General features: G+C 40.7%; 3 protein-coding genes across 3 annotated transcripts in view; all 3 read left to right on the top strand.

Moving 5' to 3' along the window:
• LOC110880540 (glyceraldehyde-3-phosphate dehydrogenase GAPCP1, chloroplastic) overlaps positions 1–16,556 on the top strand; it is a 35,019-nt gene extending 18,463 nt beyond the window's left edge. The window contains exons 2-7 of the mRNA XM_022129050.2: positions 15,395–15,452; positions 15,558–15,658; positions 15,848–15,990; positions 16,079–16,162; positions 16,245–16,334; positions 16,434–16,556. Of these exons, the coding sequence (XP_021984742.1) occupies positions 15,395–15,452; positions 15,558–15,658; positions 15,848–15,990; positions 16,079–16,162; positions 16,245–16,334; positions 16,434–16,488 (531 nt within the window). The 3' untranslated portion in view covers positions 16,489–16,556. The remainder of the gene's footprint in view (positions 1–15,394; positions 15,453–15,557; positions 15,659–15,847; positions 15,991–16,078; positions 16,163–16,244; positions 16,335–16,433) is intronic.
• A 1,503-nt stretch (positions 16,557–18,059) lies between these two features.
• LOC110887059 lies at positions 18,060–19,372 on the top strand. The gene is made up of 3 exons (XM_022134965.1): positions 18,060–18,546; positions 18,659–18,893; positions 19,003–19,372. The coding sequence occupies exons 1-3, from the start codon at positions 18,060–18,062 to the stop codon at positions 19,370–19,372; spliced, it is 1,092 nt and encodes a 363-aa protein (XP_021990657.1).
• Positions 19,373–20,960: 1,588 nt separating this feature from the next.
• LOC110880541 (dehydration-responsive element-binding protein 1D) lies at positions 20,961–21,464 on the top strand. The gene has a single exon (XM_022129051.1). It carries the CDS (start codon positions 20,979–20,981, stop codon positions 21,462–21,464), a length of 486 nt encoding a protein of 161 aa, XP_021984743.1. The 5' UTR covers positions 20,961–20,978.
• Positions 21,465–24,745: the final 3,281 nt, after the last annotated feature.

The following is a 24,745-nucleotide window of genomic DNA, read 5'->3' on the forward strand; positions in this document are numbered from 1 at the left end:
AAAGAAGTTCCTAAATTTAAGGTTGAGGAAGAAGTTGATGCGAAAAAGATTCCAGTAAAGTGTGAAAACTGTGAAGCTATAAAGAAGCAGAATAGCACACTGATTTACAACTTGAACAGTTTGAAGGAATCTTACGATGTGCTGAACAAAGCGATGAACCAATACAACCAAACGAGTGAAGAACAAGCAACTGCAATGAAGACACTTCAGGGAGCATTCATGATCAAATAGAAAGTTGTGAATAACTACATAGAGAAGTGTGCTGCTTTGGAACAAAAGCTTGAATTGCAAAGGATTGAAACTGAAAAAGTTAACCGTTTATTAAAGAGTTACTCATGTACTTCATATGTTATTGACAGGATTTATCCAACAGTTGAGAGTATGAAGGCATGGGAAGATGAAGAGGTAACTGAAGAGAAGGAAACTAAAAAAATTGCTGATGAAAAGATTTCTGAAAAGAAGAAGAATGACAAGAAGAAAGACACTGAAAAGACGCCTTCTGGTAAGAAACAAGATGTCAGTTACAACAAGTGTCCACCCCCGCTGGAAAATGGATATTTGCCAAGATATCCAAACGATGAAAGAGTCAAAAAGGCAACAAATTTACAGTGGGAGTCGGAGTCGTCAGTCAATCTACCAGATAGTATTGATGTTGTCACACCCCCAAAATCCCACCTGCGGAGTACTACCGCTTGGAGGCGTGACTGACCAGGATCCAGCCACCAATCATACTGAACAAGCATATAAGCAGTTATAAAAGTTTAACCAAAACGATTGGTGTTTCAAAACAAACAAGTTAAGTTGCAAGCGGAAGCATAAGTTTAAAGTTATAACATAAGTTCAAAAGTTTCAAGTTTATCATAGCACGTAGCAATCCGTGTCCCACAACGACCCTCCTCCATGCAAGCTCCAGCTGAGTACCTATGGTCCTGCAAAGCATGTAGTAACGAGTCAACAACTAGCTGAGTGAGTTCACGGTTGGGTGTCCGTTTTAGTTGTTTCGAAAACAGTTTACTTTATCTGGCATCCTGCCGTGGGGGTTACCCCATAGTTTAAAAAAGTGACATGTTCATTCCCAGTTACTCCGGCACTCCGGCCGTGGGGGCTACCCCATGTTAGTTATCAGGCATTTCGGCCGTGGGGGCTACCCCTTGCGTACACTAGACTCGTTACCATATCGACTGCTGACTGTAGTCATGTTTATGTGCCCTGAAAACATCAATGTCTATCATCATTGACGTGCCCCAGATCCATTAGTTCACGCCCGTCCTCTGCGGCACGGTGTGAGGCTTGTCAGACCTAAATAGCGCTATCTAACTAATGACCCGCTCGCCATTGGCCCGGCGATTAGTCGATACAAAATAAGGAGGGACTTCGTGATAGAGTTTTAGTCTAGTACGTTTAACCGTCCATCCGGACGAGGAATCACATTCCTGAACCACTGACGTCCTACCCAAAGAGGACGAGGAATCCACGTTCCTTAACCCCGTTCCCAACCCAGGGAATCCCATGCTTTGTAAAGGGTGTGAACTCACCTTGGTTTGCTCGGCAGTTAATCACAGAAAGATCAATCAAGTCGCAAGTAGTCAATAACGTCCTAACACGGATATCACTTATAATCAGATTCGAACCAAGTAGTGCACGTACAAGTAGCAGTTACGGCATACAGTTTCTATCATGGCAGTTTAACAACAGTGCACAGTATCACATTTGGCCCACAAGTTCTACCTAAGCCCAGTACACGTATTAATCAGTTAACACAGAAGTCCACAAGGCCGGCCCATTAACTAAGGCCCATAAGTGTGGTCTCGAGTCGCAACCGGACTCGCAAGCATGGTCTCGAGTCATGCTGTTTGATCATAAATGGTTGCGAGTCGCAACCGGTGTCGCAACCGTGGTCTCGGTTAATCATGCTGAGGTCTCGAGTCGCAACGGGACTCGTAACCTGTGGTCTCGGCTTGTCCTGTTATGGTTGCGAGTCGCAACCGCGTGGTCTCGAGTTGTCACGCTGTGGTTGCGAGTCGCAACGGCGTGATTGCGAGTCGGTAGCTGTCGTTTTCACGTTCACGTGTTGATGCAGATGTAGTCAGCTTAATGGTACAATGTAATCAGGCCCAAATCAGGAAACAACCAATAAGATTTCACTAACAAGTTTTCCTAATCAGGCTATTAGTAAAAATGGATCAAAATCACAAGGGTTTTCATGTCTTCAACTATCATTCAAAGTGTTCTTCAAATATTCAAACATATATTCAAGTTCTTCATAACATAAACAACACTTATTCAACCAAAACTATGAGCAACTATCAAGATACAATTTACTAGCATGCATCCTACATGACAAACATATTCATTAGCCGATTTGTTTAGTATAAACACCCAAACTTTTCGGATCCAAATCCAAGTGCAACCGATAACATCATTCACCTTTTTAAACATACAATGAACCGGTTTTCAACATCCAACATTTATGCATAGTTCAACTTATAACAAGAAACATTCATGAGCCGATTTCTTTTCAAAACATCATGCATAACTCAACAACTAACATATTGTCATAATCATTAATTCAAGCACCAAAACTCAACATGATTCACTAAGCATTTAACAATAATCATTAAGAACACTAACCGGTTAATGGGTTTCGAGGGTGTGTGTAAAGCTTCCAACCGGGTGTGTGTGTGAGCCGATCCAAGTCCAAATCCAAGAATGAGGAGTGTGTTTGTGTTCTAGAGTTTAAGTGGGAGAGAAGATAGAAGAGTGTGTGTGTAATGTTTCAACAAATGACAAGGGTTAACTAAGGGTGGTTTATATAGGCTAGTTCCAAGTGTTGCACCCTTAATGGGTTCGAGTGGGGGTTTACGGCCCAAATGGCCCAACCGGCCAAAGGCCCAAACCGGCCTAATGGTTACGGTTCACTCGAGACCACATGGTCTCGAGTCGGGTCCTTGTTGTTTCGTGTTGGGTTCTCGGCTCGCATATAACACATACATAGATACATACAAATGCACACATAACAAAGCACATAAAAGTTCACGTTTATCATTAAGTTCAATCGGTTAACTAGTCACATAACGTACAAGCAAGCTACATCAGGACACAACGAAAGGTTCTAGATTTCGAGTTATCACATCATCCCCAAGTTGAAAGAAATTTCGTCCCGAAATTTGATGGCACTCACTGAGGAAGCTAGTCAAGTTGTAAGGTTTTCCCGGTTATCCTGGGGTGTCACATCCACCCCCCGTTGATCTGGAATTTCGTCCCGAAATTCCGTAGCTTCAGCCTCAATAGCGTTTGTACTGTTCTCAAACAGTTGGGGATACTTTTGTTTCATCCGATCTTCGCGCTCCCAGGTAAACTCTGGGCCGCGACGTGAGTTCCAACGAACTCGAACAAGAGGTATTCTAGTGCTCTTGAGGACCTTAACATCCCGGTCCGTGATTTCGACAGGTTCTTCGACGAATTTCAACTGTTCGTCGATCGTGAGTTCCTTCAGAGGAACTACGTGCGTCTCATCTGACAGACACTTCTTCAGATTTGACACATGGAAAACGTTGTGAACTGCACCGAGTTCTGCTGGTAATTTCAGTCTGTAGGCCACTTTGCCTAATTTCTCAATGATTTCGAAAGGTCCAACGTATCGTGGGTTAAGTTTGCCTCGTTTACCAAAACGAACCACACCCTTCCAGGGTGAAACTTTGAGTAATACCCGCTCCCCAACCTGGAGCTCAAGTGGTTTCCTGCCCTTATCGGCGTAGGCCTTCTGACGGTCACGAGCGGCCGCCATGCGTTGTCGTATTTGAGCAATCCGCTCAGTGGTGTCTACCACATGTTCTGGACCAGTGATTTGACTATCCCCCACCTCTGCCCAACAGAGGGGTGACCGGCATTTACGTCCGTACAATGCCTCAAACGGAGCAGCTTTAATGCTGGTGTGGTAGCTGTTATTGTATGAAAATTCCACAAGTGGCAGATGCCTTTCCCAGCTGTTGCCAAAGTCGATTACACAGGCGCGAAGCATGTCTTCTAGGGTCTGCATAGTTCGCTCGGACTGCCCGTCCGTCTGCGGGTGATACGCTGTGCTCATATCAAGATGTGAGCCAAAAGACTTGTGCATTGCCTGCCACAGTTCCGAAGTAAAACGTGCATCTCGATCAGAGATGATAGAAGTGGGCACCCCGTGCCTCGAAACAACTTCCTTGAGGTATATTTCCGCTAAAGTGGAGAACTTATCCGTCTCCTTGATTGCCAAAAAGTGTGCGGATTTTGTGAGTCGATCCACGATCACCCAGATAGTATCGTTTCCGCGCTGTGATCTAGGCAGGCCAGTAACGAAATCCATGGAAATTTGCTCCCATTTCCATTGTGGTATCTCTGGTTGCTGAAGTAGGCTTGAGGGTTTCTGATATTCCGTCTTGACTCGCGCACAAGTCAAACACTTGCTGACGTAAGTTGCTATGTGGGCCTTCATGCTAGGCCACCAATACGTAGTTTTAATATCGTGGTACATCTTATCCGAACCAGGGTGTACCGAGTAGCGAGATTTGTGCGCTTCATCCATCACAAGTTCTCGTAAGTCGCCATAGAGTGGGACCCAAATGCGTCCTGTTACGTAATAAGCACCGTCTTCCTTCTGTTCTAAGCGTTGCCTTGACCCGCGTAGGGCTTCAGCTCTAACGTTTTCTGGTTTCAGTGCTTCTATCTGAGCAGCTCGTATCTGCGAAGGCAGACTAGAATGTATCGTAAGTTGTAAAGCTCTTATGCGCTTAGGCGCAGTGTCCTTTCGACTGAGGGCGTCTGCCACAACATTGGCCTTGCCCGGGTGATACCTGATGGAGCACTCGTAGTCATTCAGCAGCTCGACCCATCGTCGCTGCCGCATATTCAGTTCCTTCTGCTTGAATATGTGTTCTAGACTCCTGTGGTCGGTGTAGATGGCGCACTTGGTTCCGTACAGGTAATGCCGCCATAGTTTAAGTGTGAAAACAACAGCTCCCAGCTCAAAATCATGTGTAGTGTAGTTCTTCTCGTGAACTTTGAGTTGTCGTGAGGCGTAGGCTATGACTTTATCTCGTTGCATCAATACACAACCAAGACCCTGAATTGACGCGTCACAGTAAACCACAAAATCATCTGTGCCCTCTGGCAGTGAAAGGATAGGTGCACTACAAAATCTATCCTTTAGATGCTGAAAAGCTAACTCTTGTGCATTTCCCCAATGATAGACGACGCCTTTCTGTGTTAACAAGGTGAGTGGTTGCGCGATCTTAGAAAAATCCTTGATGAACCTCCTGTAGTAACCTGCTAATCCCAAGAATTGGCGAATTTCCTTTGGTGTGCGAGGCGCAGGCCAGTTCTTAATAGAGTCCACTTTGGATGGATCAACGTGAATCCCATCCTTGTTCACCACATGCCCTAGGAAATGGACCTCTCGAAGCCAGAAGTCGCATTTCGAAAATTTCGCGTAAAGCTGTTCCTTCCGAAGGAGTTCCAAAATAAGTCGTAGATGTTGTTCGTGCTCTTCTTTGCTCTTAGAATAGATCAGGATGTCGTCGATAAAGACTATAACAAACTTGTCCAGGTACGGCTTGCACACTCGATTCATCAAATCCATAAAGACTGCCGGTGCGTTGGTCAGCCCAAATGGCATGACCAAAAACTCATAGTGCCCATATCGAGTCCTAAAGGCCGTCTTAGAGACATCCTCTTCCCGAACTCTCAGCTGGTGATATCCCGATCTCAGATCGATCTTTGAATAGTAGCTTGACCCCTGCAACTGGTCGAACAAGTCGTCAATACGCGGTAGAGGGTAACGGTTCTTCACCGTCACTTTGTTGAGTTCGCGATAATCGATACACATTCTGAAGGTACCATCCTTCTTTTTCACAAATAGTACTGGAGCTCCCCAAGGCGATGAGCTAGGACGAATAAAACCTTTATCCAGGAGTTCTTGTAGTTGCGTGGAGAGTTCTTCCAACTCTGATGGCGCTAAACGATAAGGTGCACGGGCTACAGGCGCGGCTCCAGGAGCTAGTTCAATCTGAAACTCGACTTGGCGATGGGGCGGAAGACCAGGTAATTCCTCAGGGAATACCTCAGGATAGTCGCGTACAACGGGAAAATCTTCTAGCTTCTTCTCCTTTTCTGTGGTATCAGTAACTAGAGCCAAAATCGCAGTGTGGCCCTTTCGTAAGCATTTCTGGGCCTTAAGAAGAGAGATGATGTTCTCAACAGCACTTCTCTTGTCGCCACGAATCATGAGAGGTTCACTACCAAAACCAGGAATACGAACGATCTTCTCGTTACAAAGAATCACTGCTCGGTGTTGGGATAACCAATCCATCCCAATGACAACGTCGAAACTACCCAAAACAATAGGAATAAGATCGATAGCGAAGGTCTGGTTAGCGAGAATAAGCTGGCAACCCTTGACTACGTGTGAGGCTTCCAAATTCTTACCATTCGCTAGCTCTACAGTGTGCTTGTCGCTCAGGGGTGTAGGAATACGCTTAAGCATCTTACTAACTTCTAGTGACACATAGCTAGTATCGGCACCCGAATCAAATAAGACTGTAACATAAAAGTCGTCGAGAAGGAACTTACCCGTCACCACGTTGGGATCATTCCTTGCTTCACCTTGACCAATCACGAACACTCGTCCCCTGGCACCATTGTTGTTGTTCCCATTGTTACCATTCCCCTGATTGTTGTTGTTGTTGTTCTGATTCAGTTGGGGACAGTCTTTCTTGAAGTGGCCTTCAGCTCCACACTGAAAGCACCCTTTGTTGTTACCCTGCTGCTGTCGCTGGTTCTGCTGAGGTTGCTGACGATTCTGATTGACGGGATATGCGCTCCTGCAATCCTTTGCAACATGACCAGGCTTGTTGCACCGATGACAATTGCCCCTGGTGCATGGCCCACTGTGGTGTAGGTTGCAACGATTGCATTTGGGGTGATTCCCCTTGTACCCACCATGACTTTGACCACCGGACGATTGCTGACTGGGGCTCTTGTGATCGTCCGTCTTTCTCTGCTGAGACTGAGATTGCACAGAAGTTGAACCCCTGCTTGAAGTTCCATCCCATTTCCGTTTATCCCCACTAGAAGTACCAGAAGTAGTTGCAGCACCTATACGCTTCGGTAACTTGTTCTGCTCCACCGCTTGGTCAGTGAGACGGTGAGCCAACTGAACAACCTGCTGGATAGTAGTCAAGTTCGCTGAAGTCACATGACTTTGGATCTCTGGCACCAAGCCCTTGAGATAGAGTTCAATTCGCTTATACGGAGGATCCACCATAGTAGGACACAACAAGGCTAGCTCATGCGATCTCTTAGTGTATGCCTCAATCTCTGACCCCGACATCTTGAGATTGTAGAACTCATCTTCCAGCTTGTGAATGTCGTCACGACTGCAGTATTCCTCCCTGATCATTTCCTTGAAAGTTTCCCATGGGGTGGCGTTGGCAGCAACCAACCCTAACATCTGCACTTGAGCATTCCACCACGTGAGGGCCAAACCCTCGAGAGTACCAGTAGCATACTTCACCCTGCGCGCTTCAGGGCATTCACACATTTCGAACACAGACTCCAGTTTCTCAAACCAGTGTAGGAGACCTACTGCTCCTTCAGTGCCGCTAAAAGTAGTGGGTCGACAGTCCATAAAGGTCTTAAAAGTGCACACCGGTGCCTGAGCATACTGACCTAAGGTAGGTGAAAGAAAGACAGAGTTTAACACAAAGGTTGGTTCACGAGAGTAGGATCCAAATGATCCTAAAACAATTTCGGACTGCAGGATATACCTCCTGCGTGTGCAGCTGCGAGTGCTGCGGCAACTCGTTCGTTAATCAAAGCCGTCAACTGGGCTTGTGTCATGTTAACGCGTCCAGACATGATTCTTCATAATAAGAGTAATACGTGTGAGAGAGGTTCGTAAAAGTACGATAGTAGGACAGAGTAAGCACGCACGTGTTCAAACAACAGTAGTTATACTAATCAAGCATACCATGAGCAATGTACAACGTAACTTAACAAGTACGCAATATACGCACATCATATTACCTAGAATGTCGAGCCTTGCATGCGGAGTGAAGTGTCGTTGTGGACCGTTGAGCACTATACCGGTTATAGTCTGGTTTTAACAAAAACGTTTCTCCTTTATTAAAACCAAGTTCACTATAACCAATGGCTCTGATACCAATCTGTCACACCCCCAAAATCCCACCTGCGGAGTACTACCGCTTGGAGGCGTGACTGACCAGGATCCAGCCACCAATCATACTGAACAAGCATATAAGCAGTTATAAAAGTTTAACCAAAACGATTGGTGTTTCAAAACAAACAAGTTAAGTTGCAAGCGGAAGCATAAGTTTAAAGTTATAACATAAGTTCAAAAGTTTCAAGTTTATCATAGCACGTAGCAATCCGTGTCCCACAACGACCCTCCTCCATGCAAGCTCCAGCTGAGTACCTATGGTCCTGCAAAGCATGTAGTAACGAGTCAACAACTAGCTGAGTGAGTTCACGGTTGGGTGTCCGTTTTAGTTGTTTCGAAAACAGTTTACTTTATCTGGCATCCTGCCGTGGGGGTTACCCCATAGTTTAAAAAAGTGACATGTTCATTCCCAGTTACTCCGGCACTCCGGCCGTGGGGGCTACCCCATGTTAGTTATCAGGCATTTCGGCCGTGGGGGCTACCCCTTGCGTACACTAGACTCGTTACCATATCGACTGCTGACTGTAGTCATGTTTATGTGCCCTGAAAACATCAATGTCTATCATCATTGACGTGCCCCAGATCCATTAGTTCACGCCCGTCCTCTGCGGCACGGTGTGAGGCTTGTCAGACCTAAATAGCGCTATCTAACTAATGACCCGCTCGCCATTGGCCCGGCGATTAGTCGATACAAAATATGGAGGGACTTCGTGATAGAGTTTTAGTCTAGTACGTTTAACCGTCCATCCGGACGAGGAATCACATTCCTGAACCACTGACGTCCTACCCAAAGAGGACGAGGAATCCACGTTCCTTAACCCCGTTCCCAACCCAGGGAATCCCATGCTTTGTAAAGGGTGTGAACTCACCTTGGTTTGCTCGGCAGTTAATCACAGAAAGATCAATCAAGTCGCAAGTAGTCAATAACGTCCTAACACGGATATCACTTATAATCAGATTCGAACCAAGTAGTGCACGTACAAGTAGCAGTTACGGCATACAGTTTCTATCATGGCAGTTTAACAACAGTGCACAGTATCACATTTGGCCCACAAGTTCTACCTAAGCCCAGTACACGTATTAATCAGTTAACACAGAAGTCCACAAGGCCGGCCCATTAACTAAGGCCCATAAGTGTGGTCTCGAGTCGCAACCGGACTCGCAAGCATGGTCTCGAGTCATGCTGTTTGATCATAAATGGTTGCGAGTCGCAACCGGTGTCGCAACCGTGGTCTCGGTTAATCATGCTGAGGTCTCGAGTCGCAACGGGACTCGTAACCTGTGGTCTCGGCTTGTCCTGTTATGGTTGCGAGTCGCAACCGCGTGGTCTCGAGTTATCACGCTGTGGTTGCGAGTCGCAACGGCGTGATTGCGAGTCGGTAGCTGTCGTTTTCACGTTCACGTGTTGATGCAGATGTAGTCAGCTTAATGGTACAATGTAATCAGGCCCAAATCAGGAAACAACCAATAAGATTTCACTAACAAGTTTTCCTAATCAGGCTATTAGTAAAAATGGATCAAAATCACAAGGGTTTTCATGTCTTCAACTATCATTCAAAGTGTTCTTCAAATATTCAAACATATATTCAAGTTCTTCATAACATAAACAACACTTATTCAACCAAAACTATGAGCAACTATCAAGATACAATTTACTAGCATGCATCCTACATGACAAACATATTCATTAGCCGATTTGTTTAGTATAAACACCCAAACTTTTCGGATCCAAATCCAAGTGCAACCGATAACATCATTCACCTTTTTAAACATACAATGAACCGGTTTTCAACATCCAACATTTATGCATAGTTCAACTTATAACAAGAAACATTCATGAGCCGATTTCTTTTCAAAACATCATGCATAACTCAACAACTAACATATTGTCATAATCATTAATTCAAGCACCAAAACTCAACATGATTCACTAAGCATTTAACAATAATCATTAAGAACACTAACCGGTTAATGGGTTTCGAGGGTGTGTGTAAAGCTTCCAACCGGGTGTGTGTGTGAGCCGATCCAAGTCCAAATCCAAGAATGAGGAGTGTGTTTGTGTTCTAGAGTTTAAGTGGGAGAGAAGATAGAAGAGTGTGTGTGTAATATTTCAACAAATGACAAGGGTTAACTAAGGGTGGTTTATATAGGCTAGTTCCAAGTGTTGCACCCTTAATGGGTTCGAGTGGGGGTTTACGGCCCAAATGGCCCAACCGGCCAAAGGCCCAAACCGGCCTAATGGTTACGGTTCACTCGAGACCACATGGTCTCGAGTCGGGTCCTTGTTGTTTCGTGTTGGGTTCTCGGCTCGCATATAACACATACATAGATACATACAAATGCACACATAACAAAGCACATAAAAGTTCACGTTTATCATTAAGTTCAATCGGTTAACTAGTCACATAACGTACAAGCAAGCTACATCAGGACACAACGAAAGGTTCTAGATTTCGAGTTGTCACATCATCCCCAAGTTGAAAGAAATTTCGTCCCGAAATTTGATGGCACTCACTGAGGAAGCTAGTCAAGTTGTAAGGTTTTCCCGGTTATCCTGGGGTGTCACAGATGTTGTGTTTACATCATCTGACACTGATCAACAGTCTCAATTGATGAAGAAAGTCGTGGATCATGTGTTAGAAAACGATGAGATAGAGGAGTCAAAGTCGGAGTCCGCGTTAGAGTCAAAATCTGACTCAAGCACTCCGGGTCAAACAGAAAAACAGGGAAAAATAGTCTATAACAAAGAATTCCTGTTATCAAAATCTAATTTGGATGATGGGTTGTTTAAAGTTGCCTACACTTTGAATGATTCTGACAAATTATATTCTGATGAGGAATTTCCAATAAGAGGTGTCAAAACTGAATTGATAAACAAGGTTTTCAAACTCACAGAAATTAATATTTCTGAAATAAAAGACATATGTCTTAATGAAAAACCTAAAAAATACACCTCAAGAGTACAACAAAAATTAAACAAGAAAAAGGGTTACGGTTCTGGTTCTGGTTTCCAAAAGAAATCAAACCATAATGGTAATTTCAAAAAGAAAGGTTTAGGCTTTATTCCTACAGAAAAACAGAAAAATGAAAAATATGTTCGTGACTTTAAATCCAAAATGTCATTTGTTTCAGGTACGTCAACTAATGAAGAAGAAAAGACAAGTTTCTGGAGGGAATCAAATAGTGAGTTCCTTGCAAAGAAGCAAGATGAACAGAAGAGAGATACAAGAACCTGTTTCCGATGCAACACTGTTGGACATATTGCAAAAGATTGTTCTAATGCAATACAATCAAAACAGGGAGTATTTTGTAAACTCAGAGAGAAAGTGCTTGCGTTCGAATCACCAATTGATATAACAAAATTGTTTCAAGATTCTATATTTGAAATTGGTGAGAGTTCGAACAAGTTTTACTAGAAGAGAGCTAAATCTGATAACCAGAAATGGGTTGCTAAGAAAGTTGGTAAAAGCTCTAGCGATGAGTCTGATAGGTCGAAATCAGAGGAGCTAACTTCTGGCGATGAAGCTGATTCCACAAAGTCAGTTGAGCCACAAGTTGTTTCAAAATGTGAAGCTGAAGAAAAAAAATGAAAAATCAGTTCCGATTGTGAATGATGAGGAGTTTCCATCACTCCTGTCTAAAAACTATAAAAAGAAAATTGGTAAAGTTGAAATTTCTAATCAATTTTATAATGATAAACAGGAATTTGATGCTGAGAAGGCCTTTAACCCCAAGGTAAAACATATTTTTGGCAAGATGATTGATCGAAAAGTCAAAGGGGTTAAAGAATTTTATGAGAAGAAAACAAAGAAAGAAAAGGTTGAACCATCCCTGGTTTGTGACTGGGATGGTACATATTATGAACAGTAAGTCTCAGGACTTGCCGGAGCTCCCAGGTTGGTAAGCGTGGAGCATGAATCGGCATCTTTCTTGAATTTTATTCGGTAACGTCAATCATTCAAAACGGTAAAAGGTTTGTTTTTGTTTGCTTGCTAGTGGTATGTGTTGGTCATAATTACAAGTGGTTAGGAGTGTTGATTGTGATTTGATTGCATATGGTAAATCAAGGACATTAATTTGTACTTGTATTTTCCTACATCTGGTTGGAAGACAAGATGATGAACCACATCCCCGAACACTTGTTATTGATAAATCTACAAGTGATAAAATCAATCAAACTTATTTTCCGGAAAAACCATTTTGATTAAAACAAACTTAAGTGTTTTGAAATCTAAATGGGAAAATAGTTTGTTGATAGGGGGAGTTCTGATTGTTTATGCCAAGCGAATGGCGAATTGATGTGATTTAATATCGGTTGTCATGTTTCTGTATAGTTTGTTTTCATATTTTCGTTAATGTGTTTGCATTTTAAGGGGAGTAGAAAATTTCAGAAAATCCAAAAACATTAGAAAATTTGAAAAAGCCAAAAACATGATAAAATCAAAAATGAGTTTTGTTGTGAAAAAGAGGAAATGATAGTACATTAGTGGACTATCACAACATGCTAAAGAATTGGAAAGTTTAAAAGTGATAAACAATCTTACTGCGGATGTGTCAGTAGGTTTTTGCACATTTAGTAAATTGAAACGAGATATAAACCTAATTCAAACTTGCTTGATTCGTGGGTAACTATTCTTGAATATATGGGTAACCCCCGAAATCTTGTTTGAAAGGTCCCGTATTCTGAGATACTAGGTCTTTATACTCAGTGATATCTGGGGTATTATCCCGGGACTTCTGCTGTATGGAAGTACTGACCTAGTCCCCGGATAATGCTTTTCGCAAAATGCTTGAAACATAGCATCGCCCTCAGCAAGCTGATGAAACAATAAAATTGATAGTCGCTGCTGTTGTAATCAAAAGATCCTCTAAAGGGGACCCACCTAAAGTCGAAGCCGTCATCTCTCTGCGTATACGGAAGTATCGACCTGAGCTCTCACGGCCCTCGCACATAACCCCTTTACAGATATCATCTGTGGTATACTCACCTGTAAGACTGAATATTGGGATCTGGATACAGGAGTATATTCGAGTGGAGTGATACACAATTAAGTTTAAGTTTCTAAAACACTAATATCGTATCTCGAATCGATTGAAATTTGTGTGAAAATTTAAAGTGGACCAATATACTGACAATCTAGGAAAATTGTTTAGAACTGAGTATGTTTAAAGCTTAATGGTGTTAGTGATTTGTCACAAAACTGATATGATTCTCTTACACAAACTCACAAAAATATTGTTTGCAACTATTTTGTTTTCTTTGCATTTCATTTCTATAGATTCAAAAATCCAAAAAGATTTTTAGTGTGTTTTAGCATAAATTTTTGAAAAATTCAATAAGATTTTCGACAACTGGTGTTGAAGAGCTAATTTTCAAAATTCCGAGTGCTAAACATGATGAACAAATGGTTTGGGAGAGTGTGTTGTTTTGAAAAATTAAAATATATCTTCAAGTGGTTTATCAAAGATTAACATTGTAAAATCATTCTTTGATTGTATTATTCTTGCAAGAGGTTCATTAGCTGGTGAGATTGTTTTTACAAGTTATCATCAGAAAATTTATTTTTGGGTAGAGAATATGCAGGTTATATGAAGATAGAGTGCCAGGTTCCGATACCTGAAGATTGTGTGATTTCAACAAGCCAGGCTGCGATCCCAGCATATCGAAAGGGGGAGTCTGAAGACATCCAAGTAGAGATTGTTCGTGGGGAGTTTGTTGATGATGACGAAAAGAGAAGAAAAGATTTGAGGATTCTTATAACGTCAAATACTTCAAAGAGTTCGAGAGGACTAATAAAGATTGAAGATGCGAAGACTCGACACTGAAGACTCCGTCAACATCTGAGGGGGAGTCTGTTGGTGCATTCATCTGTTGTCTTCGTCTTATATCGAGTCTCGGTTTATTATATTTGAACATGAAAGTTTGAAAGGGTTTAGTTTGAAAGGGTTTAGTTTGAAAGGGTTTAGTTTGAAGGGGGTTTAGTTTGAAATGCATCCTGTCCGTTTGAAACACTTTCAAACTAAAGGGTCACTTTCAAACTAAAGGGTCCCTCCTATAAATAGGTTTCAAACTTTCACCATTTGTAACTTTCCGGCTAGAGCAACGAAGTGCTGCCGAAGTGTTGTCAGGTTGTAAAACGTTCTCAAATCAATAATACAACAGTTTATAGTGTGAATCTAGCTGAATTGAGCTCTACGCGTCTGTTTCCGCGGTTCGTTTAGAGATAAACTCTTCTGATCGACTCGTTCGGGTCTGAAATCGATCCTACAACTTCAAACGAACTAGGGCCACTTCATACGAACTGGGAAGTTCACTCCATGCGAACTGGATATATGACGAACTTTCGGGATGAATTTTGCCAAATTGATCAAGCTTTAAGCCGATTTTAGATCTGATTCTTTCAAGGGTTTGTTAAAACTGTATTTCGCGTATAATATGTGAATTTCAAGCCATTTTAACCGTGAAATCTTAGTTAATTTTAAAAATTGTGAAGAAGAATGAGTAGAAGTCAGAAAATTTGGTGAAAACAAGCTGAAATCGGTATGAACTCTTCCTCCTGAGCTCTGATACCACTTGTAGGAACGTTATACGACCTAAACGAGTCGATCAGAAGAGTTTTAATCCGATTCAAAGGCGGAATTCAGTGATACGGACTTGATTACAGCTTGATTCACTTTAAAATGTCTCTTGTATTGATATGATAGTATTACAGCACCTGGAGACAATCCGGCAGAGCTTCGCTACCGAATTCTGAATCGTTACATATGAAAGACCAAGAGCTTCTATATATAGGCATGCCAGTCCACATGAACTGACTTTCCCACTTCACATGGACTGGCTTTGCCACTTCACATGAACTGGCTTTGCCATTTCACATGGACTGGCTTTGCCACTTCACATGAAGTGGAGCATTTGCCAGTCCACATGAACTGGACATTGCCACTTCATGTGAACTGGACCAAAATCCCTATAACCCTATTTTCTTGACTACTGAGCTCTGGTTTATCATTTCTAATTACAATATAACACACTTGAATTCTTCAGTATCTGCTACGGACTGGTATTGACGAAGGCGATAGACATTACTGCACCAACATGATTCATGGGCCTCGTGGTTTAAACAGAACAGCATTTACATATTAAAATAGTCTTGCTGATGTTGAAATGCTTCACTTGTACAGGTGGTTCATGAGGAGTTTGGTATTGTTGAAGGTCTGATGACAACTGTGCATGCAACCATATGTCTGTTTATGTTTGTGCATGTACATGTTTAAAAAATATAAACCCTCTTCCTTCCTTTCATTTACAAAAAATCATGATTATATTATTTTGTCCATAACTGTTCAGCTACACAAAAAACCGTTGATGGGCCTTCAATGAAGGACTGGCGTGGAGGTCGTGGTGCTGCACAAAATATCATCCCCAGTTCAATTGGTGCTGCCAAGGTATACAACTATACAAGGGTCTTCAACTAACACACATTTTTAAATTATCTGATCGGTTAAAAGTGAAAACTTTTTAATTTCTTACTTTGCATATGCTTAATTTCTGAAATTTGCAATTATTTGGGGTTGTTCGAAGATGAAAAGAGATTGTGAAGACATAAGTTTTATTGTTTTATGTAAAAATTACAGGCTGTTGGGAAGGTGTTACCAGTACTAAATGGAAAATTGACGGGTATGGCCCTTAGAGTCCCGACAGCTAATGTTTCTGTTGTGGATTTAACTTGTCGACTTGAGAAGAGTGTTTCTTATGAAGACGTTAAAGCTGCAATAAAGTATGCCATCTAATATTACACTATTAAGTCTATTGTAGTTATCGCATACTTAGCAAGTTGCCTCATAAACGGTCTCTTTATATTGAAGGTATGCTTCTGAGGGTCCCATGCAAGGAATCCTTGGGTACACTGATGAAGACGTTGTCTCCAATGATTTTGTTGGCGATTCCAAGTCATTTTAGTGTTCATTTTGGCTTTTGACCTTTTTATATTTGAGTAGACTGATGAAGATGTTGACTTTGACCATTTTGCAGGTCAAGTATCTTTGATGTAAAGGCCAGCATAGGGCTAAGTGCATCATTTGTGAAGCTGGTGTCCTGGTACGACAATGAGTGGGGTTACAGGTAACAAAGCATGTCTTGCTCTTTGTCATTCGGGCCCGTCTGGCTGCTGGTTGTGGGATTGTGGGTTACTTAACGAGTGTTTAAAATTGATTTGTGCAGCAATCGGGTGTTGGATCTGATTGAGCATATGGCATTGGTCGCAGCCTCCAACTGAGAGCATAATGTTTCGAGTTCTTTTTTCTTGAAATGATAGTGTAGAATTGAACCAATGGTTCGATATTTGACCGGACTGGATGGTAGCTCTATTGTCATGGGTTTGACACAAACATGGGAAATAAAAAAGTACTTGGTTGGCATTTGCTATCTTATAAATCATTTTAACATGTTTTGCATTCGTTATTGAACTCAAAAACCTTACAATTGTTTCCTCACCATAGATGCTCATAAGATATTCTTGCCACAAAAACCTTACACACTCAATTTGTTTGTTTTTTGAAACTGATTGAGTGGTTAATTAGTGCTTAAAATTAACATACATTACACACCTATATTGTTCTTCAAGAATCTTGAACACTTGGGTAATTGTTGGGAAATTTCTTATCTTTATCATACTCTGCATAAATAGAATATCCTTCTAGGACCTTCTTTTGAAATAAATAGTGTTATTCATGTAAGTAAAGTTTAGACATGGTGTAGAATGACATGCTGGGAAAGGATAGCATGACACTAAGGAGCTTAAGTTGAAATGGTTAAGGCAACAAATTGGTTTGGTTAGTTAAGAGTCAGCACCCTTTGTTACAAGAATTCAAGAAAACATAGTTTTGGCTTTATCTGGTGCATCAATGTTTGAGATTGAAGGAAAATGGTTGATTAATAAGTTCATTTGAAATAAGAAAGGTTGTAACATAAGTTTATATTTATTTGCATGTTTATATGTACTTTTATTTTATTATTCCAATGTATGCGTTTGTACAAAATATTATATTTCAAAGTAATAATATGGTTTTGGATGAAGCCGCACATCGCGCGGGCATTAACCTAGTACATATATATTCTAATTCTAAAAAGAGAAGGATGCCATATTTTGAATATGTGACATCAATCAGAATAAAAAGGAAGCATATTATATCAATTTCTTTGAGATAATTGATATTGAAAGTAGGGACGCACGAGCAAGTCAGGCACGAATATATCATCATATTGGACGAATTTTATAGGTTGGATTTGCAAGAGGTTTTGGGCTTCGCAGGCCCATCACGGCACATGATACATTCACGTGAAGTTATTAGAGGTGAGAGGATACATATATAAAAAAGAGATCTGTACGCAAAAAAAGGGGAGACTGACGAATTCAGATCAGCCGCACATTAGACGCACGAAGTCAGCCGGGACGAATTTTTTAGAGAATATTGACAAGGGTTCAAGGCTAGAGAATTATTGGGATTGAAAGAGGGAAGCTTGGAAGTCGAATGGTGTAACCAGGCTGCGTCCATTAAGTATTTGTTTAAAGACATTAACAAAGGACCAAATAGGGCAGAATTTGGTTTTGTACCAAATGCCGATGAAGGTCAGCTTGAAGATGGAAAAGATGAAACCAAAGAGTATTACGATTGTAGATATCTCTCGGCATGCGAAGCTTCATGGCGCATATTTGCATTTGATGTTCATTACCGCTATCCATTCGTAATCAGGCTACCATTTCATCTACCTGATAAACAAAATGTTATATACGGCCCTGGCGACAAACTTGATAGTGTTCTACAAAAACCATATGTTTCTTCTACGATGTTTTTGGGGTGGATGGAAAAGAACGAAAAAGATCCGTTGGCGCGCACCCTTACTTACGTTGAGTTCCCAACTAAATTTGTTTGGAAGAAGGACGAAAGGATATGGGATAAACGCATAATAGGCAAAACCATTGGTCGTATTCATTGTGTGAATCCTTCTATGGGCGAGACATACTTTTTAAGAATTCTTCTTAATAAGGTAGTAGGTCCTAAGTATTTTGAAGACATTCGTACTGTGAATGGACAAGTCTTCCCAACATTTAGAGATGCGTGCTACGCTAGAGGCCTTTTAGACGACGACAAGGAGTATATAGAAGCTATCAAAGAGGCGTACTACACAGGTTCAGGTTACTATCTTCGTAATCTGTTTGCGACAATGTTGGCGTATAATACATTATCAAAGCCTGAACATGTTTGGGAAAATACATGGGAGTACCTTGCGGATGGTATTTTATACAATCGGCAAAAGCTTTTGAGGATCGAAGGTACGCAAATTGTTTTTTAATATTTTGATAGTTATGTCTTATAGATAAGTGTTTATTAATTTCATTTTTTATTTACAAGAATTTTAATAATTTATTTACATAAATTTAATAGGTTTGTCTCTTCCAGAAGAACAAATAAGGAACCCAACATTGCTGGAAATTGAGCGTTACTTATTACGTAGCAACTCAAGTTTAAGTCGGTTTCCGTCTATGCCTCAACCCGATAGTGAATCAATATATTCAGCAGACAACCGTTTAATTGCTGACGAGCTTAGGTACGATGTAAGCGCTACTGCCATTGAATTTGATAATAATTTAAGCAGCCTAACCGATGAGCAACGTTTAGTGTTTGATGAGATAAGCAGTTAATAGTAATGCGGGTGGTTTGTTCTTCGTCTATGGCTACGGAGGTACTGGTAAGACATTTCTTTGGAAGACATTATATGCATCCATTAGATGTAAAGGCGATATTGTACTAAATGTTGCATCAAGTGGAATCGCATCTCTTTTGTTACCTGGTGGACGTACTGCACCTTCAAGGTTTCATATACCTTTAAATTTAACAGAAACCTCGATGTGTTTTATTAAACCTGATGATGACGTTGCTGATTTATTGAAGAAAACGAAATTGATCATTTGGGATGAAGCACCGATGAATCATAAACATGCGTTTGAAGCACTTGACCGAACAATGAAAGATATCTTCAAATGTGAGATGACATTTGGTGGAAAAGTTATGGTGTTCGGTGGTGACTTTAGACAAATACTTCCGGTTGTACCAAATGGCAGTAGGCGATATATCGTAGATATATCGTTAATGCTTTAATCACGTCGTCGTATATTTGGAGTACTTGCAAGGTCCTTACGTTAACCGAAAACATGAGGTTAACTGTAGGAGCCAACGTATCTGATATAGAGGAGATTAAAGCTTTTGCGGATTGGTTGCTTGACTTGGGCGAGGGAAAGATTGGTGACAGTGATGATTGTGAAGTGGTTATAGATATTCCTGAAGATTTGTTAATCAAGTGCTCTGAGGATCCTATGTCAGATCTGATCGACTTTGTATATCCTTTGCTTCTTCAACTGTACAAAGATAAAGATTATTTTGCTGAAAGAGCTATATTGGCACCAACAAATGAGGTTGTTTAAGAAATTAATTAATGAAAAATTGCTTGCTTCATTTCCTGGCGATGAAGTGGAGTATCTGAGTTCTGATACTATTTGTCAAACTGATCAAGGAAAGATGAGGCAAATGCGAGACTATATTCTCCCGATGTTCTAAATGGTTTAAAAATTTCTGGTCTGCCTAATCATCGATTAATCCCTAAAGTTGGTGTACCTGTAATGTTGCTTCGTAATATCGATCAACAAAATGGTTTATGCAACAGTACGAGACTACGGATTACTAAACTTTATAAACATGTTATAGAGGCGGAGATTATATCTGGAGGAAACATAGGGACCAGAACGTTTATTCCACGAATCAGTTTGACACCGTCGGATAAAAGAATTCCTATCAAGTTTCAAAGACGACAATTCCCTATAAATGTATGTTTTGCAATGACTATAAATAAAAGTCAAGGACAATCTCTATCAATGGTTGGATTGTATTTGAAATATCCAGTTTTCTCACATGGTCAGCTTTATGTTGCATTATCAAGAGTTAAAAGCAGAGGCGGTGTGAAGTTGCTTATACTAGACAAAGATGGGAATGTAACGAGTAAAACAACAAATGTAGTCTACAAGGAAGTTTTTTCCGGCATTTGAATAGTTTTTTGTTCTTTTCTTCCAATGTATGCGTTTGTACAAAATATTATATGTCAAAGTAAATAATATAGTTTTGGGTGAAGCCGCGCATCGCACGGGCATTAACCTAATGTGATAATAAAATAACCCTTTAATCTTTAATAATGCTTTCATACTTGTTAGAAAGAGTAATAAATAAATTATTATTATTATTATTATTATTATTATTATTATTATTATTATTATTATTATTATTATTATTATTATTATTAATATAAAATACAATACATCCACCACGGTCCCTACACGAGTCAAACGGGATAAAACCAAACGACAACCGCCATGGTAACCCCTCCTTCCTCCTTCTACTTACCTTCCTCTACCACCGCCCACCACCATCCTTATTCCTTAATCCACCCTCCCAGCCTGGACCCTACAACCCTACAACCCCACCACCCATACTTACCGCAGTTCACACATGCATACAAATAACTATATATATATATATATATATATATATATATATATATATATATATATATATATATATATATATATATACATATACACACATCATCTTTTCAATATCACTCACTAAACCAAAACAATTCGCTCAAGTACAACAAAAACTGCTTGTAGCTATGGACACTTCAGCTTCTGATTGTAGCAGCAGCACCGGGGAACTAATGCTCGCTTCGCAAAATCCCAAGAAGAGAGCCGGAAGGAAGAAGTTCAAGGAGACTCGACACCCGGTTTACCGGGGTGTGAGAAGAAGAAACTCCGGAAAATGGGTGTGTGAGGTGAGAGAACCAAATAAGAAATCGAGAGTATGGCTGGGGACGTATCCCACAGCCGAAATGGCGGCCCGGGCACACGATGTGGCAGTTTTGGCCATGAGGGGGCGCTCGGCTTGTTTAAATTTTGCTGACTCGGTTTGGCGGCTTCCGGTACCGGAGTCTAGCAATGTAAAGGATATACAGAAGGCAGCGGCGGAGGGGGCAGAGATGTTCGTGGTGCCGGAAGTTGTGTTTTACGCCGATGAGGAGGAGATGTTTGAATTGCCTGAATTTATTGCCAGCATGGCGGAGGGTCTGATGGTACCACCACCTCAGATGGTGGGGTATGCTAACTTTGTGGATAATTCTGTTGACTTGTCTCTATGGAATTTTTAGGGTTTTCAGTTTTTTACTTTTTAGGAGAGATTTATCTTTTTATTTCTCTCAGGGTGATGGCTTAAACCTTTTTGTACACAAGAAAATGAAGTACATATACCATTTATTAAGGTTCAAATAAAGGCATTATTTTATTTATAAGAGTTTTTTTTATAAATGTTGAATGTTATATTCTAATTTCACACAGATTATTCTAAATTACTTCTTGTCTAGGTTTATTTTTGAATGGCGAATGGTTACGGTATCGATATGATATCTGAAAGTATATCAACAAAACATACCAGTATAGTACCGAACCAAAAGCAATGTTTTAAAAAACCGATTTTTAAATCATACCGGGATGGCCTTAAAAATGGTTCAACCGATAGAACCTGGTTGCACCGGGTAGTTTAACCGGATGAACTAGTTAACTCTATAATTTAATAGAGATACATACGTACATGAATTATATTGACATAACTTATCAGATTTATTTTTTTTCACTAACATAACAAATTATAATATAACTATTATCATGTCCTCTTTCTTTTTCAAGTTTCAAAATACAATCTTTCACATAACATTGTTTTACCCGTATAGACATACATACATACATACATACATACATACATACATACATACATACATACGTACGTACATACATACATACATACATACATACATACATACATACATACATACATACATACATACATACACATACATACATACATACATACATACATACATACATACATACATACATACATACATACATACATACATACATACATACATACATACATACATACATACATACATACATACATACATACATACATACATACATACATACATACATACATACATACATACATACATACATACATACATACATACATACATACATACATACATACATACATACATACATACATACATACATACATACATACATACATACATACATACATACATACATACATACATACATACATACATACATGCATGCATGCATACATGCATGCATGCATACATACATACATACATACATACATACATACATACATACATACATACATACATACATACATACATACATACATACATACATACATACATACATACATACATACATACATACATACATACATACATACATACATACATACATACATACATACATACATACATACATACATACATACATACATACATACATACATACATATACATACATACATACATACATACATACATACATACATACATACATACATACATACATACATACATACATACATATATATGGAGAGAGAGAGAGAGAGAGAGATACTTCGAATTGCTTTAAGTCTTTCACTTTTTGACCCACTTGTGGATCTATTTACTCTCAGATTATTTTACTGAAATAAGTAAAACTACCGATGAAGATGGAACTGGAAGTGATGACGGGGGTAGCCCAAGACCAAATAAAATTACTTAAATACATAAACGCTTAAAATGTAAAATGGTTCAAAGGTTAAAAACCTGGGGAGTTGATATAAAGCAACACGGGAACAGTAAAAGGTCACGTCTATGGATTGCTTCACAAACTCACCAGCCGCAAAAACAACGCAGGTCCACAGAGCACACTCTTTTATCCGCGGGTCAAAAGGCTTCAACCCCCGAAAGGGTAAGTCCCCCACTGCAAGCATGGTCACTAGTCAAATGCATTCCTCTTTGAGTGATGTCTTCTCCTATATATTACACACTTCATTTACTAAGCAGGACATTCCTGGCCAGCCCTGATTCCTGAAATATCTAGTCATTCACTTCGAGTACTTGATTCATGCGAGTTACTTTCACATTCAACACACACATTCCTTTTGCTCATTCATCCGAATCTGAACACACTTCAGAGGAGTATCTTCAGCAAACAATAAAAACAATCTAGTGAACCTCTCTCCACGTCTTGCAAACATGGGGGGACCCCACGACCTGCGTTAGGCAAAGTTGAACCCTTCAACCCTTTTGCCTAACCAGCCCAGCTACTATCCTTGGTCTATTATTTGTTGCATCAACAAGTTGGCGCCCACCGTGGGGCTAGGCCACTATTTTTCTTCAAAAGACCTAGTAGTGTAGCTCCATTCTCTTGAAATTACCATGTCAGAAAGTGGATCCCGTGGAGAAGTGAATCAAGTCCCTAACGCTTCTACCCCAGGTACTAGTCAAACTCATGTGGCTATACCAACTTCCTTCTCGACACCAGGAGGCACTCCTGAGTTTATGACTTTCAGCACACCTACTCCATCCAAATCAGGGGTCCGTTCCCCTAATATTGGTGTCTCTAGCACCCCATCACATGTCGAGCTTACCCCGGAGGGGGTCGCCAACAATTTCCTCGAGTTGAGGTCTCTCCTCAACCAATATGTGAGTAGGGAAAGAGACAAGGGAGTGAGGATTCGTTTAGACTATGATGAGCCTGAGCCGACATTATCTCCTAGACCTCCTATCCCTCCTTTTGCATCTAGGGATGAGGCTGGTCCCAGTAATCCTCCAAACCCTAACCCATATTTGTCCGCAAGACCGAATCCTACAGCATACCCTCTCTTCTCATCTCAACCAGCTACAAGTGGTGCTCCACTGGGCCATGAGCTGACCCTTGACCAGCTCCTACAGTCCCCAGTGACGAGTATTCCACCCTCAACAACAACTTCATGGGAACAGGCCTTGTCAGTACTCCCCTTGGCACGAAGTGCCGTTATGAGCACTCCCTTGGGAGTTAACTGCTCAGTTGCACCCGGAAGCCTTCAAGGCTTCAACTTTATGCCCCATATGATGACCCAGATGATGGCCAGTTTCCCGTGGCAGCACTTCATTAATCAAGTGCTGGCCACCCAAGGGAACAGCAACAACGTGGGTGCAAGGGTTGAAGAAGATTTGGCCAAGCCTTACAAGCCAAGCAACCTCTCATGCTTTTCACAGCAAATAGCCGATTATGATTTTCAAACAAAGATTAAGATGCCATCCCACATCAAAACATATGATAGGACTGAAGAATCTGAAGACCACCTTCAGATCTTTACTGGTGCCGCAAGGATCGAGAAATGGTCAAATGCTGAATGTTGTTTAATGTTCATGCAAACCCTTGTCGGATCAGCCAGAATCTGGTTCAATGACTTACCTGCCCGAAGCGTTCGAAGCTTCGATGACCTCGGCAAAGGGTTCCTGGCCAATTTCTCCCAACAGAGGCGGTATGTTAAAGATGCTACAGTGATCTTTCAGATCAAACAAGATGATGAAAGCCTTCGAGAGTTCATAGA

Source organism: Helianthus annuus, chromosome 4, assembly GCF_002127325.2.
Source record: "Helianthus annuus cultivar XRQ/B chromosome 4, HanXRQr2.0-SUNRISE, whole genome shotgun sequence".
Taxonomy (NCBI): domain Eukaryota; kingdom Viridiplantae; phylum Streptophyta; class Magnoliopsida; order Asterales; family Asteraceae; genus Helianthus; species Helianthus annuus.